The sequence below is a fragment of the Pseudonaja textilis genome, chromosome 14 (genome assembly GCF_049901715.1).
Source record: "Pseudonaja textilis isolate UNSWEBS1 chromosome 14, rPseTex1.2, whole genome shotgun sequence".
Classification (NCBI taxonomy): Eukaryota; Metazoa; Chordata; class Lepidosauria; order Squamata; family Elapidae; genus Pseudonaja; species Pseudonaja textilis.
The window spans coordinates 5898979-5911661 of NC_142003.1; the positions used below are offsets into that span (position 1 = coordinate 5898979).

Below are 12683 nucleotides of genomic sequence, written 5' to 3' on the forward strand. Positions count from 1 at the left end.
AACTCTGTCCCAAAGTGAATAAAATATTTGTTAACAATTGATAAGATATAAATTTATCTCCTGAAAGACACATTGGACACGTTGGATTAAGCCCCCATGACTAGTTTGATTTAGGATGATGTGAAGCCTGTCAGTGTGGCATGACATAATGGGTGAGCCAAGTCAAGGCTTGTATTCAAATAACCATGGTTAAACACAATGTGGCTTATAATGTGTGAAATTATCCCAGAGAATAGGGCGAGATGCCACTGCTATTTGAAAAGAAACGTTTGTTCTGGATCTTGATTTAAATAATTTCTTTTCTGCACAAACTTTTTGCATTGAAGGTACTTGAATGTGTACAGGAAATACAACGATCTCTTGAATAACAATGCCGACAAAGACGTGACTGAATTTTTAAGCAAAAGACACGAGCTGGAAGATTTTGTGGAGGTATTGCTTTTTGTTGTGTGAGAAGTGCATTTTCATGTAAACCTAGGAACAGCCTTTCCTAAAAGGGCACTTGTAGGAAAATGGATATACAGGTAATCCTCAACTTATGGCCACAATGGAGCCTTAAATTTATGTTGTTAAGTGGGACATTTGTTAAGTGAGTTTAACCCCACTTCACCACCTTTTTCTTGCCTCCGTTGTTAAGTAAAGCCCTGCGGTTGATAAGTTAGATACCAGTTGTTAATTGGGCTTCTCCATGTACTTTGCTTGCCGGAAGGTCGCAAAAGGGGATCACATGACCGTGGGCCACTGCAACTTGTCATAAATACGAGTCAGTTGACGAGCATCTGAATTTGGATCACGTGGCCATGGGGATGCTGCAAAGATCGTAACTCTGAAAAACGGTCGCAAGTCACTTTTTTCAGGGCCGTGGTAACTTTGAACAGTCTGCTCAGAGTTTTGCAATGTAAATTCAGTGCCAGAAAAGTAAACACAGATGGCTGATGCTTCATTTAACTTCTTTATAAACACATCAAGTAAATTTTACCAACCAGTTGTAGATTTCTCCAACAAGGAGCAAACTCAAACAGAAGCAGACATGTTACAGGTTCAGAGCGGCAATCCAGGAGCTCAGAAACAGACCTCAGTTTCACTTTCGTTCAGCAGGCAAGCAAGACACACAGCAGAGGAGAGAAGAAGTTTCATTTTCAATAGACAGACTCAGAGCTTAACATAGCTGCAGAGTTTAATATAGAGCCACACCTAGGCTATTTCTAGTTTCAGTTTCCAAACAGTCCTAATTGGCTGACTTAGTTGCTGTGCCTATTCATTGGTCGACCTTGTTACCATGCTCTATTCCAGTTCATGAATATACTCTGACACGATCACTGAATGAACTGTTGTAAGTCGAGGACTATCTTTATTGTAAAAAGAAAAAGATCCATGGGAAATTCTTCTACCTTAGGGCAGCTGGATTTAACCTTTTGTAGGGTAGACAGGCAACCTGCTTTAAATACCACTGTCAGGGAGAAATATTTATGTGGACCACCTAGGAATTTCCTGAATCTGACCCTGGAATCACCATCTTCTCTTGTGTCATATCCGTCATCAGATGTTGGCGATCGTCTTGGCGATTCTATTTTTATTAAGAGCTGCATGAAAAAGGGCCGTTGAGCTTTGACCAAACCAGTCCCTTAGATTTTGAAGCCATGATGTTCTTCTCCTGCCTGGACCTTGTTTGCCTTCCATTTTTCCCTGGAGGATTAAGTGAAGGATGCCATATTTTTCTGGGTTGTCGCATCACAGGTCCAAAATATTCTAACTTTCACTTTTTTATGGTTTTGATGATTTCCCTCGGCTTTCCCAGGCGGCCTTATCGCCTCCTCATTTCTGATTTTGTCAACTGACCCTGGAATGGTGACCTAGAATTACCCCCTTATCCAATCCACCAAAGATCTTTTTAGATGCAGAATCAGCCTCTGGCACAGCATGGTTGTTGTGGTCCGCCAGTGGCCTGCTCAGCTGGCAGCAGAGTTTGACAGTGGGGAGAAACATGGGCCTATCCTGGACTCTGGGGAGGGCTCGGACGAGGGATCGGCGTGCAACATAGAGATGTGAGAGTTATGTGCAGACTCTGGAGCCCCCAGAATCTGACAGCAGCGAGGAAGAGAAACACAGGGAGCCTGTTTCCAGTGTGTGCTTGCACAGAGCTGCCAGAAGGCAAGAACAGTTAAGGCAAAGGGGCGACGTGGGAATAAGGCTTGGAGATGATTGGCCCCTCCCATAAGACATAAAGGAGGAGCAAAGGGATAGGAGCCTTTGCAGGAAGCAACTTTGTTCGTTCTTGTCGGTTTAAAATCTGAAGCTCCGTGTTTGTACTCCGTTTGGCCTTGTATAACTAATTGGCAATTTAGTTGTTGGCAGCATTTCAAGGGAGATAAAGGTGAGTGCTTATCAGCCTTATCCCAAAGGACTTTGGCAGACTTCAGTTGCACTATTCATAAACTGTTTGGGACTCATTACAGGCTGTGAATGCATACAATTCACAGCCATTGAAATAAGTGGAGGACTACCTATAATTGCACCCATGAGATTTTTAAGTGCCAGTCCAAAACAGTCATTTGTAGACTGTACTTTTCCCTTCCTCCAGCCTAATTAGATTCAAACACTGAACCTGCTTTCCCTCAGATAGACTAAAATGACCCCATAGTGGCTTTTTTTTTGTTTCTGCTGTCACACTTCCCCTTTCTTCCGTCGTCTTGCAGAAAATTGACGGCTTGACGAAATTGAAGAAAGAAATTGCTTCCTTGCACGTCACCGTTCCCTTGGCGCTCTTCTGCCTGGACGCCCTGAAGCTGAATGAAGAACTTTGTAATCGGACCCAAAGGCTGAAGGACAGATTGATTGAGTTTGAAGTTGAGGAAAACAGGAACCTTAACAAGAGGTATGGTTGAGAACAGCCTTCACCCGAGAGGACGGATCATTTCCGGCACAAGGAAAGGCCCTGTAATTGTGTGTGAAGTATATGCAGGCAGGTTCAGTCGTCGGTATCATCACATACAAAGGAATAAATATCAAATAATCTATGCAGATGGGATTCTAATACGGGCAATCCACGATTTACAACAATTGGGCACTCCATTTTAAAGAAGAGACTGGACAGTCACTTGTCTGAGACGGTATAGGTTCTCCTGCTTGAGCAGGGGGGCTGGACTAGAAGACCTCCAAGGTCCCTTCCAGATTCTATTCTATTCTATATTCTATTCCTTATTTTACTCTGTTCCTTATTCTATTCGATTCCTTGTTCTGTTCTGTTCTGTTCTATTCTATTCTATTCTATTCTATTCTATTCTATTCTATTCTATTCCTATTCCTAATCCTAATCCTAATCCTAATCCTAATCCTAATCCTAATCCTATTCTATTCTATTCTATTCTATTCTATTCTATTCCTATTCCTATTCCTATTCCTAATTCTATTCTATTCTTGTTCTATTCTATTCTATACTTATACCTGTTATCTTATAATTGCTTGACAAAATAAATAAATAAAATAAAATAAATAAAGCCAACAAGAGTGGAGGTTCGGCCTCTTTGGAGGACACTAGGTTGGAAAAGGAGGCATGGAGGGAGGGAGGGAGGAAGAGAAAGGGGAAGCAGGAGAGAGAAATTGAAAAGGGAGAGAAGAAGAAAAGGGAGGAACAGAAAAGAGAAGTTGGACAGAGGGAGGGATGGGACGGGAGAGTACGACACAATGGTTATAGCTATAATTCTTTGTATGGTGGCTGTTATAGTAACCTTTTTTTCCCCTCTTCGTGTCAAGCATTTGCAACCAGTACAATATCATTGCCGACAAAGTCAGCGAAGTTCCTTTGACCACCGAGCAGCTGGTGGAACTCACAGCCTACCTGAAAAAATCCAGCGAGGTCACCGTGTTCAAGCTGCGCCGCGAAATCAGAGAAGCCATTTACCGGCTTGAGTTCCTAATGGATTACGCTGACCTTCCCAGTATGTTTGGGAGCAGAATGTGGCCTCAGGTGCAGGGAAAGGCTTCTGGGGTAAAGCTTGGCGTTGGAACTTCTGCCCACTGGTTCTTCTTGAGAACCTTGCCTCACCCGTTCTGACCCGGCTCCCCAAACACGACAAACCCCCTGAAGTTAATGCAAAGATTCCTTTATTGGAGCGCCAGCAGCCCTGGCAAAAAGTTCCTCTCGCAGGTTAACAAGTCCGTCCATCCAGAAGATAAATAGTTGTCTGCCACATCTATTCATCTCCGCCCCACTGCCTTTTATCCCCAGAGCTAGGGTGGGTCTCTGCTAGCAGCAGCGGCTCTTCCTTCCCAAGGACCGGCCCATAGATTTCCACTGCTCTCCTCTCCTCTGCCTTCTATGCATCCGTGCGTCAGGCACTGGACCCAGCTGTTCCTCCTCTTCCTCATCAGCCACCTCCAGAGATGGAGGGTCCGGCAGCCGACAGGTCACAACATAACCTTTCTAGATGGGGTTGGAATTCGTGGTGACTAAGGAGCAGAAGCCTTTCTCTTCCCCCAACTCTCAACTTTCTTTAAGCCCTGAAAAGCAATGAAAAGGAAGATTCCGAGAACTTGGATCTGGTTGGAAGACCAACCGGATCCATCATAAATGCGAGAAGACCCTGGATTCCCCCCCTAGTGTGCCTGCTTCTGGTCTTGGGATGTTTTCTTGGTCAAATAGAAGAATGACCTCCATCCGTCTGTTTTTAATCTACTAGGTGAAGATATCAGATTAAATAGTACAGTTCTTCATTGGCCGGATGGGATCGAGGACATCTTTGATACCAGTCGGAATCAACTCATGAACAGGAGGGAACAAGTCGAGATTGCCCTGATTAAAAGGTGGGTTACAGATTACCAGAGAGCACAGGTTTCCTTTCTCCAACTGGACCTGATCCCTATTTCTCAGCTCAAGGGTGGATTTTTAATGTTATTCCCACCTGATGCTTGAGAAGTTGCGGAAAGAAAAATGAGGAAAAGCGGATATAATCAATGGGAAAGCAATGAAAATGGACCCCAAATCTTAGGGAAGCTACTGTTGAGTCAAGGGGGATCAAGCAACGCTCCCTTTTTGAAATGTAACAATTGAAACAACAGCCAGTATGATTAAGGGTTAAACCTGAAGAACGGTTGCAGGAACTGGGTATGTCTAATCTAGTGAAAAGAAGGGTTAGTGGTGACATGATAGCAGTCTTCCAATATTTGAGGGGCTGCCACAGAGAAGAGGGGGTCGACCTATTCTCCAAAGCACCTGAAGGCAAGACAAGAAGCAATGGATGGAAACTAATCAAAGAGAGAAGCAACTGAGAAATGATTCATTTCCTGACAGTGAGAACAGTCAACCAGTGGAATGGCTTGCCTTCAGAAGTTGTAAGTCTCCAACCTTCAGTATTGGAGACAACCGTTCATTTAAAATAGCATAGGGGCTCCTACTTGAGCAGAGGATTGGAATAGAAGACCTCCAAGATTCCTTCCAACTCATGGTGGTGATGATTTTAAGGATAGTAATAAAAAAGCACAACATAAGCTTTTTTTATGGTCTACGTCCAACCTGTTATTATAAAACCTCTTTAATATCCCGCCATGTGATGATGCTCGAGATGGAACGGTCCTTGAAAACCCGTTTTTCTTATTTTAATTGAGAAAGAAAATTTCAGATGTCTTTTTTAAAAATGATCTTTGCTCCGAACCAGATGCTCTGAATTTGAAGCTATCCTTGAAGGTTATAACAAGGAAGTGGAAAGTTTCCGGAAGAAGGACGTCATGACTATGGAAGAAATGAAGAATAACGTGGAAAAATTCACTGAATTATCAAGGAATTTGGACCATGCTCTTCTGGAATACGAGGTTAGCCTCCCTAGACTTCAAGAGCTAAGCTGGGATCTAAATAATTTCAGAAGGACTAATCCATGTAAATTGATAGATAGACTGTGTGGCATCAGGATGGTGTTGACCAGTGGTGGGTGGTATTTAATTTTTTTTTTACTACCGGTTCTGTGGGCGTGGCTTGGTGGGCGTGGCAGGGGAAGGATACTGCAAAATCCCCATTCCCTCCCCACCCCACTAACCTGCTTTCCAGCTCCGTTCTCCTGTGCAGGGCAACCAAAGGAGCCAATCAGCTGGGCCTCAATGGGAGGCAGAGATGGGGGTGGGGGAGTCAGAGTTGGGATTTGTTGGTTCTCTGAACTACTCAAAATCTCCAGAACTGGTCAGAACCTAGATAAGATTTCTCCACGATGATCTGTCAATGTGGTCTTTCAAGACCTATATGTTGCTTTATCATCTTTTTCCAACCCTGTGTGTATTTTAGCCCAATATCTTTTAGCTTCCACGCAGGCCCTCCATTCTTCCTGCTTCTTTAAAGTCATGCAAACCTATAATATCTGAATGACTGTCTTCATTTTAACAGACGATCAATAAGGAAGAGGAGTTACTCGAACGAGAGAAAACTCAGTTTCCTCTGCTGCAAACCATCATTTCGCACAAAATCCCGTTTGAGCAACTTTGGGTGACTGCTTACCACTTTCATGTGAAGTCTGAGGAGTGGATGAACGGTGAGGATTTGTACAGGGTGATGGGCTTCTCAAAAACACAAGGTTAAAAGAATGAAGAGGGCGTCTTCAACTTACGACCAAAATGGGGACCAGAATTTCCAGGGATAAGCAAGGAAGTTGTTAACACAGCCGCATCCAATTTTGCAGCCTTTTTTTCTTTTTTTGGTGCCACAATTGTTAATTTGGTATACCGCAGTCGTTAAATGAATCACATGGTCATTAAGTGCACCTAGCTCCCCCCCTCCCAAATGACTTTGATTGTCAGAAGATGGCTGGGACCCCAAGACACTGCAGCCATCATAAATACATGTCAACTGCCAAGCTCCTGAACTTTGATCCTGGGACCATGTCAATGTCCTGGCAGATGTAAGTGTGAGGATTGGTCATAACTTACTTTTTTCAGTGCCGCTGTAACTTCGAATGTTTGGTAAACGGATGGTTGTAACTTGTAAGTTGAGGGCCTGTATTCAGTTATCACTCGCAGGGAAGGCTAGAATAAAATGTGTTCAGTTAATAAATAAATAAATAAATAAAAGGTTGCCACCAAGAAGAGCACCAGAAGGCAGGACAAGAAAAAAAATGGATGGAAACTAATCAAGGAGAAAAGCAACCAAGAACTAAGGAGGCATTTCCTGAAACAGCGAGAACAATTAACCAGTGGAACTGCTTGCTTCCAGAAGTTGTAGATGCTCCATCACTGGAAGTGATGGACCGATTGGATAACCATTTGTCTGAAATGGTGTAGGGTTTCCTGCCTAAGCAGGGGGTTGGACTAGAAGACCTCCAAGGTCCCTTCCAACTCTGTTATCCTGTTAAAAGGATCTTAGAGAATCCTTCATGCATCTGAAAGCATGTTTCAAACTGTATAGTCTTTCCCCAATTAGGCGTTCGTTTGAAGTTGTTTCCTGCTGAAAAAAGCTGTCTAAAAAAAATCTTTCCTTGTTCTTTTTATCCTCGAGGTTGCCTTTTTCTCCAATTAGGATCCCTGCCCAAGGACCCGGCCATCTTAAAAATTATAATTGAAAGGCTATTATTCTGCTTATTTTCCAGCTCCAGCCAATCGTTTCTCGAGTGCTGCTGGAGGGGATTTAGAATCCCTGCTGCTGTCACCTTAATGTCACCTTAACGCAGCTGTCAGGTTAATGCAGAAGGTTCATTCCTAATTCATATTTTCCATGGAACTTAGAATGCGTCAAACTTAATTGGGTTTGAAAGCATCCTCCCGCTTCTAACCACCCTGCGGGCGCTTCCTTCCAACAGTTATTTTTATATTTTATTTTATTTTGCATTTCGGCATGTAGGGCCTGTCCTACAATTGAACTCGGAAGAAATCACCGAGGACGTCGCCAATATGTGGCGGACCATGTACAAATTGACCAAGACCTTTATAGACCTCCCTGGCCCTAAGCGGATGGCGGAGAATGTGAAATTTAAAATCGACAAATTCAAGCAACACCTGCCCGTCCTTTCAATTGCCTGCAATCATGGGATGAAAGACCGGCATTGGGAACAGGTCTGCTGATCTGAACAGTATCCAACGTGTGGAGTTGTTAAGATTTGTGTGTGTCTTTCTCTGTGTGTGTGTGTGTGTGTGTGTGTGTTAGAAGGAGGTAGGCTTATTCAAGAAACAGATGCTGTACAGCAGCGGTGTCAACTAAATTTTATTGAGGGTCGCATCAGGGTTGTGTTTGACCTCGGTGTGTGTATGGGGGTCCTGGCTGGGGTGGACGTGGTCAGGGTGGGCGCGGCCAACTCAACGTCACTCGTGTCTGAGGGCACCTGTGGTGACCATGTGCTAAGGCAGGACTTCCCTCAGCTCAGACTCTCCCTCATTCTCATGATAATCTTCCTTCCTTCCTTCCTTCCTTCTTTCCTTCCTTCCTTCCTTCCTTCCTTCCTTCCTTATTTCCTTCCTTGTTCCCTCCCTCCTTCCTTCTTTCCTTCCTTTTCCTCCTTCCTTCCTTCCTTCCTTCCTTCCTTCCTTATTTCCTTCCTTGTTCCCTCCCTCCTTCCTTCTTTCCTTCCTTTCCTCCTTCCTTCCTTCCTTCCTTCCTTCCTTCCTTCCATCCTTCCTTCCTTCCTTCCTTCCTTCCTTCCTTATTTCCTTCCTTGTTCCCTCCCTCCTTCCTTCTTTCCTTCCTTTCCTCCTTCCTTCCTTCCTTCCTTCCTTCCTTCCTTCCTTCCTTATTTCCTTCCTTGTTCCCTCCCTCTTTCCTTCTTTCCTTCCTTTCCTCGTTCCCTCCTTCCTTGTTTCCTTATTTCCTTCCTTCCTTCCTTCCTTCCTCTAATCGGATCATTTCATTCCCTCAATTCAGCCCCTCAAATTGCACCAGCGTTGATTAAACGTATTATCCTTGTCCCTCCCTTCCTTTGATGCTTAATTTCCTTTGTCTTCTTCCAGTTTTCGTATCCTTTTGCTTCTTCCTGTCATTGCCATGCTAATGAACCTGTCACGCCCCACTTTTCAGAAATGTGGCAGATCATTTTCTGTGTCATATTTCCAACCTCCTCTTAGGCGGCTGTGAGCTGCCCGCAGGGTGTGGTTTAAAAAGCCACATCAGAGACTCTGATGCTTTACAGGTAGCCCTTGAGTTATGTCCACAATGGAGCCCAAACATTCTCTTGCTACTCACGACCATTGCTAAATGAGGCATGTCCCGGTCCGGTGTTGTTCCAAGGACCAAAGGTTGAGGACCCTGATTTAGGATTTTCATCCATTTCTCCTTCGTAATGCTTGTCTCCCTTCTGATGTTTCCAGATCAGCGAGATTGTGGGCTATGAGATACGGCCAGATGACACCACTTCATTGATGAATATGTTGGAATATGGGCTGTCGAAATATATTGACAAGTAAGGAAGACCCCTCCTCCCTCAAAATCCTTTTCCTTGTTTGCTGAAATCAAAGATATTTACAGAAGAGTCCCGGACTTAAACCCAGTGGTAGTATTCTACCGGTTCGGCCTGGTTCTGCCGTACTGGTAGCGCCAAAGATCAGCTGGCAGAGAACCAGTTTGTTTCAAGCCTCTCCAATGCTCTGCAGTTTGGCCCACCCACCCATCAGCCTCTGCTCCTAGGTCCTTTTTAACCTCTCGGCTGTTTGGCACAGCAGAGCGGATTGCTGTGCTAAACAGCTGAGAGGCGCAGTCCCTTAGTTTTTACTGTTTTAAGGTGTTTGCAAAGCACGCATTAGGCACGTGAGTCATGCACAATTGCGCAAGTCGCGCGATCCCACCCTTGCAGCCATGCCCACCAAGCCATGCCCACAGAACTGGTGGTGGGAACATTTGAATCCCACCACTGATTACTGTTGTGGTTCGCTGATAGTTGGTGCAGAAGGCAGCAGAATCGGACAGTGGGGAAGAACAGGGACCAGTCCGGGAGTCTGGAGAGGACTCAGTTGAGGGTCCTGCATCTGATGCAGGGATGGGGTCAAGACCATCTGGGAGTGGGGTGCTGACCCCGGAGCTTCCAGAGTCTGGCAGAAGCAAGGCAGAGGACCCAGGGGAGCCTGTTCTCAGTGCGTGTGTGCGCAGAACTGCTAGAAGGCAAGAGTAGCTGAAGCAGATGGGGTGACTTAGGAGTAAGTCTGGGAGGTCATTGCCCCTCCCGTAAGGTACAAAGGGCAGGGAAAGGTAGAGAAACCTTTGCAGGAAGCAAAGTCGTTCGTTCTGTTCAGATTAATCCTTGAAGCTCTGTGTGGACTTTATACTTCGGTTGGTTTTTTTATAGTTCATTTGGCACTTTAGTTGTTGGCAGCAATTCAAAGGAGAGAAAGGTGGGTGCTTATCTCGAAGGGGTTGGCTGGGAATGAAAATAATTCCCAGCATTGAAATAAAACAAGATTTGTTTTAACTAAGCGTGTGCTTAATTCCGGTCTCGGGAAGCCTTGGTCAGAACACTTACAGCCATTCGTTTAACCACTGTTTGAAGTTACAGTGGCACTGAAAAAAGTCCCTTATGACCGGTTCTTACATTTACAAAAGATTCAGCATCTCTCTGATCACGGGATCAAAATTCGGACGCTTGGCAGCTGGTTGATATTTATGACGATTGCAGTGTCCTGGGGTCATACGATCCCTTTTTGTGACGTTCTCACAAGCAAAGGTCAAATGGGCAAGCCTGATCCACCGAACAACTGTGTTCCTAACTTAACAACTGCAGTGATTCACTTAACAACTGCAGCAAGAAAGGTCATAAAAGTGGGCAGTGATTCACTTAACAACTGTCTTGCTTAACAGTGGAAATGTTGGGCTCAGTTGTGGTTGTAAACTGAGGGCTACCTGTGCAGGAAAAGGCAACAAATATATTTTTCCTGACTCTTATTTTGCAAAATGTTCTCCTCCTTCTCTTTTAACACCCTGACCATTGGTGTTCATGGATAAGGAGGTTCAGCTACAAAGCCAAAGCAGACAAAGTCGGACGTCCTCTTTCATTCCTTCCAGGAGTATCAGGTGTCAGTGTTGCTAACTTTCTCCTTTCCGTTGTAGAATTGAGCCGATTGGGGCAGCCGCTAGCAAAGAATATTCCTTAGAGAAAAACATGGAGAAGATGAAAACGGAATGGGTCAACATCCGCTTCACTTTTGTGAAATACAGGGATACGGTCAGTGTGTTCGTTCTTTGTCATTGAACTCTGTTTGATTTGACTCGTGTTTTTCATTTAAGGTGCTGAGTCTGCTCCGGATTTGACTATAGCTTTGAAGGGACCATTCTGCCCCACCCCCTGCCCAAAGCCCCTGAGAAGCTGATTATAGATAGGGAAGAAACCTCAGAGAAGAACTCTTTAGTTAGGCCATTTGCTGTGTGTGTGTACATTTTGCACCATCGGTCAGCTAGCAACCAGCACAAAGAAGCAACTCACACAAAGCACATCCATCCCTCTCTCCCCTGTGTTACCGGTGCCAAACATGGACACTTGCACTAAAGCATAAGCAGAGGTTAGTCACCACGGAAATGAGATGTTTGAGGAAAGCCACTGGAGTGGCTAGAAGGGATAAAATAAAAAAAAACGAGATCGTAAGAGAAAGAATCGGAATAAAACCAGTTTAAACTACATACAGAAACAGCGAGTTAAGTGGTTTGTTCACCTTGAGAGAATGCCAGTTCTGTTAGACCGCACAACAAGAGGAGGAGGCCAAAAGGACAAGAGGCAGACCCAGAAGAAGATGGAGAGGAAGCATCAAAGACACATTACAGCAGCATCAAATAACAATGGTTGAGGCCGCCCAGAAGTGCGAGCACCAGAACGCAAGACCTGAAGTGGTAAAAGAGGAAGAGAAGAAAGGGGAGGAGGAGGAGGAGGAGGAGGAGGAGGAGGAGGAGGAGGAGGAGGCGGAGGAGACGATGGAGACAGGCTCTGGAGAAAGGCACAGCCTTCATATCATCAGCCACAGTAGTTGCCAATACAGATGGTACATGGAAACCATGGAGAGAAAATATGAAGCTGTGTCAGAGCTCACCTTTGTAGAACTGAGATCACGATGAAGCAAAGAATAAGATAGGAAGCACAGTAGGTTATTAATGTTGTGCATCAGTTCTCAAGATGAGCATCCTATCCTTCAGACATGTGGACTTCAACTTTCGGGATTCCACAGCCAACGTGTGGATTATGAAGTTTGCATCTACAGGGCAATGGATCCAATAGGGGAGTGGGAAAGAAATTGAGCGTCAAAAATATTTTCCCTGCAACCGCCTGTTTTTCTTGCAGGATACTAGCATCCTTTCAGCCATTGATGACATTCAACTCTTGCTGGATGACCACATCATCAAGACGCAGACCATGTGCGGCTCTCCGTTTATCAAGCCAATCGAAGCGGAATGTCGGGTAAGTGGCCTAACAGTGGTCTGTGGCATTCTTTCGGGTAAGGGTTAAAAATAAGCCCTTTTGAGTTCTGAAACAAATGTTTTTTTGTTTTTTTTTCAGAGATGGGAAGAAAAACTTCTCATGATGCAGGAAATTTTGGACAACTGGTTAAAATGTCAGGCAACCTGGCTATACTTGGAACCCATCTTCAGCTCCGAGGACATTATTGCTCAAATGCCCGAAGAAGGTCGAAAATTTGGAATAGTAGATGCTTACTGGAAGGACATCATGGCCCAAGCGGTAAGGATTTGGTTTTTGAAATCCTCATTTCAGAATTTTGTCCAGAGTCATGGTCACACCGGCTTA

General features: G+C 44.6%; 1 protein-coding gene across 3 annotated transcripts in view; it reads left to right on the top strand.

Moving 5' to 3' along the window:
• Positions 1 to 12683, top strand: part of DNAH3 (dynein axonemal heavy chain 3) — a 72151-nt gene that overhangs the window by 14869 nt on the left and 44599 nt on the right. For all 3 annotated transcript variants that reach the window (XM_087912714.1, XM_087912715.1, XM_026704594.2), the window contains 11 exons: positions 327 to 432; positions 2697 to 2875; positions 3754 to 3938; positions 4680 to 4803; positions 5655 to 5808; positions 6371 to 6515; positions 7817 to 8028; positions 9274 to 9365; positions 11003 to 11117; positions 12222 to 12338; positions 12438 to 12617. In XM_087912714.1, the coding sequence (XP_087768840.1) occupies positions 327 to 432; positions 2697 to 2875; positions 3754 to 3938; positions 4680 to 4803; positions 5655 to 5808; positions 6371 to 6515; positions 7817 to 8028; positions 9274 to 9365; positions 11003 to 11117; positions 12222 to 12338; positions 12438 to 12617 (1609 nt within the window). The remainder of the gene's footprint in view (positions 1 to 326; positions 433 to 2696; positions 2876 to 3753; positions 3939 to 4679; positions 4804 to 5654; positions 5809 to 6370; positions 6516 to 7816; positions 8029 to 9273; positions 9366 to 11002; positions 11118 to 12221; positions 12339 to 12437; positions 12618 to 12683) is intronic.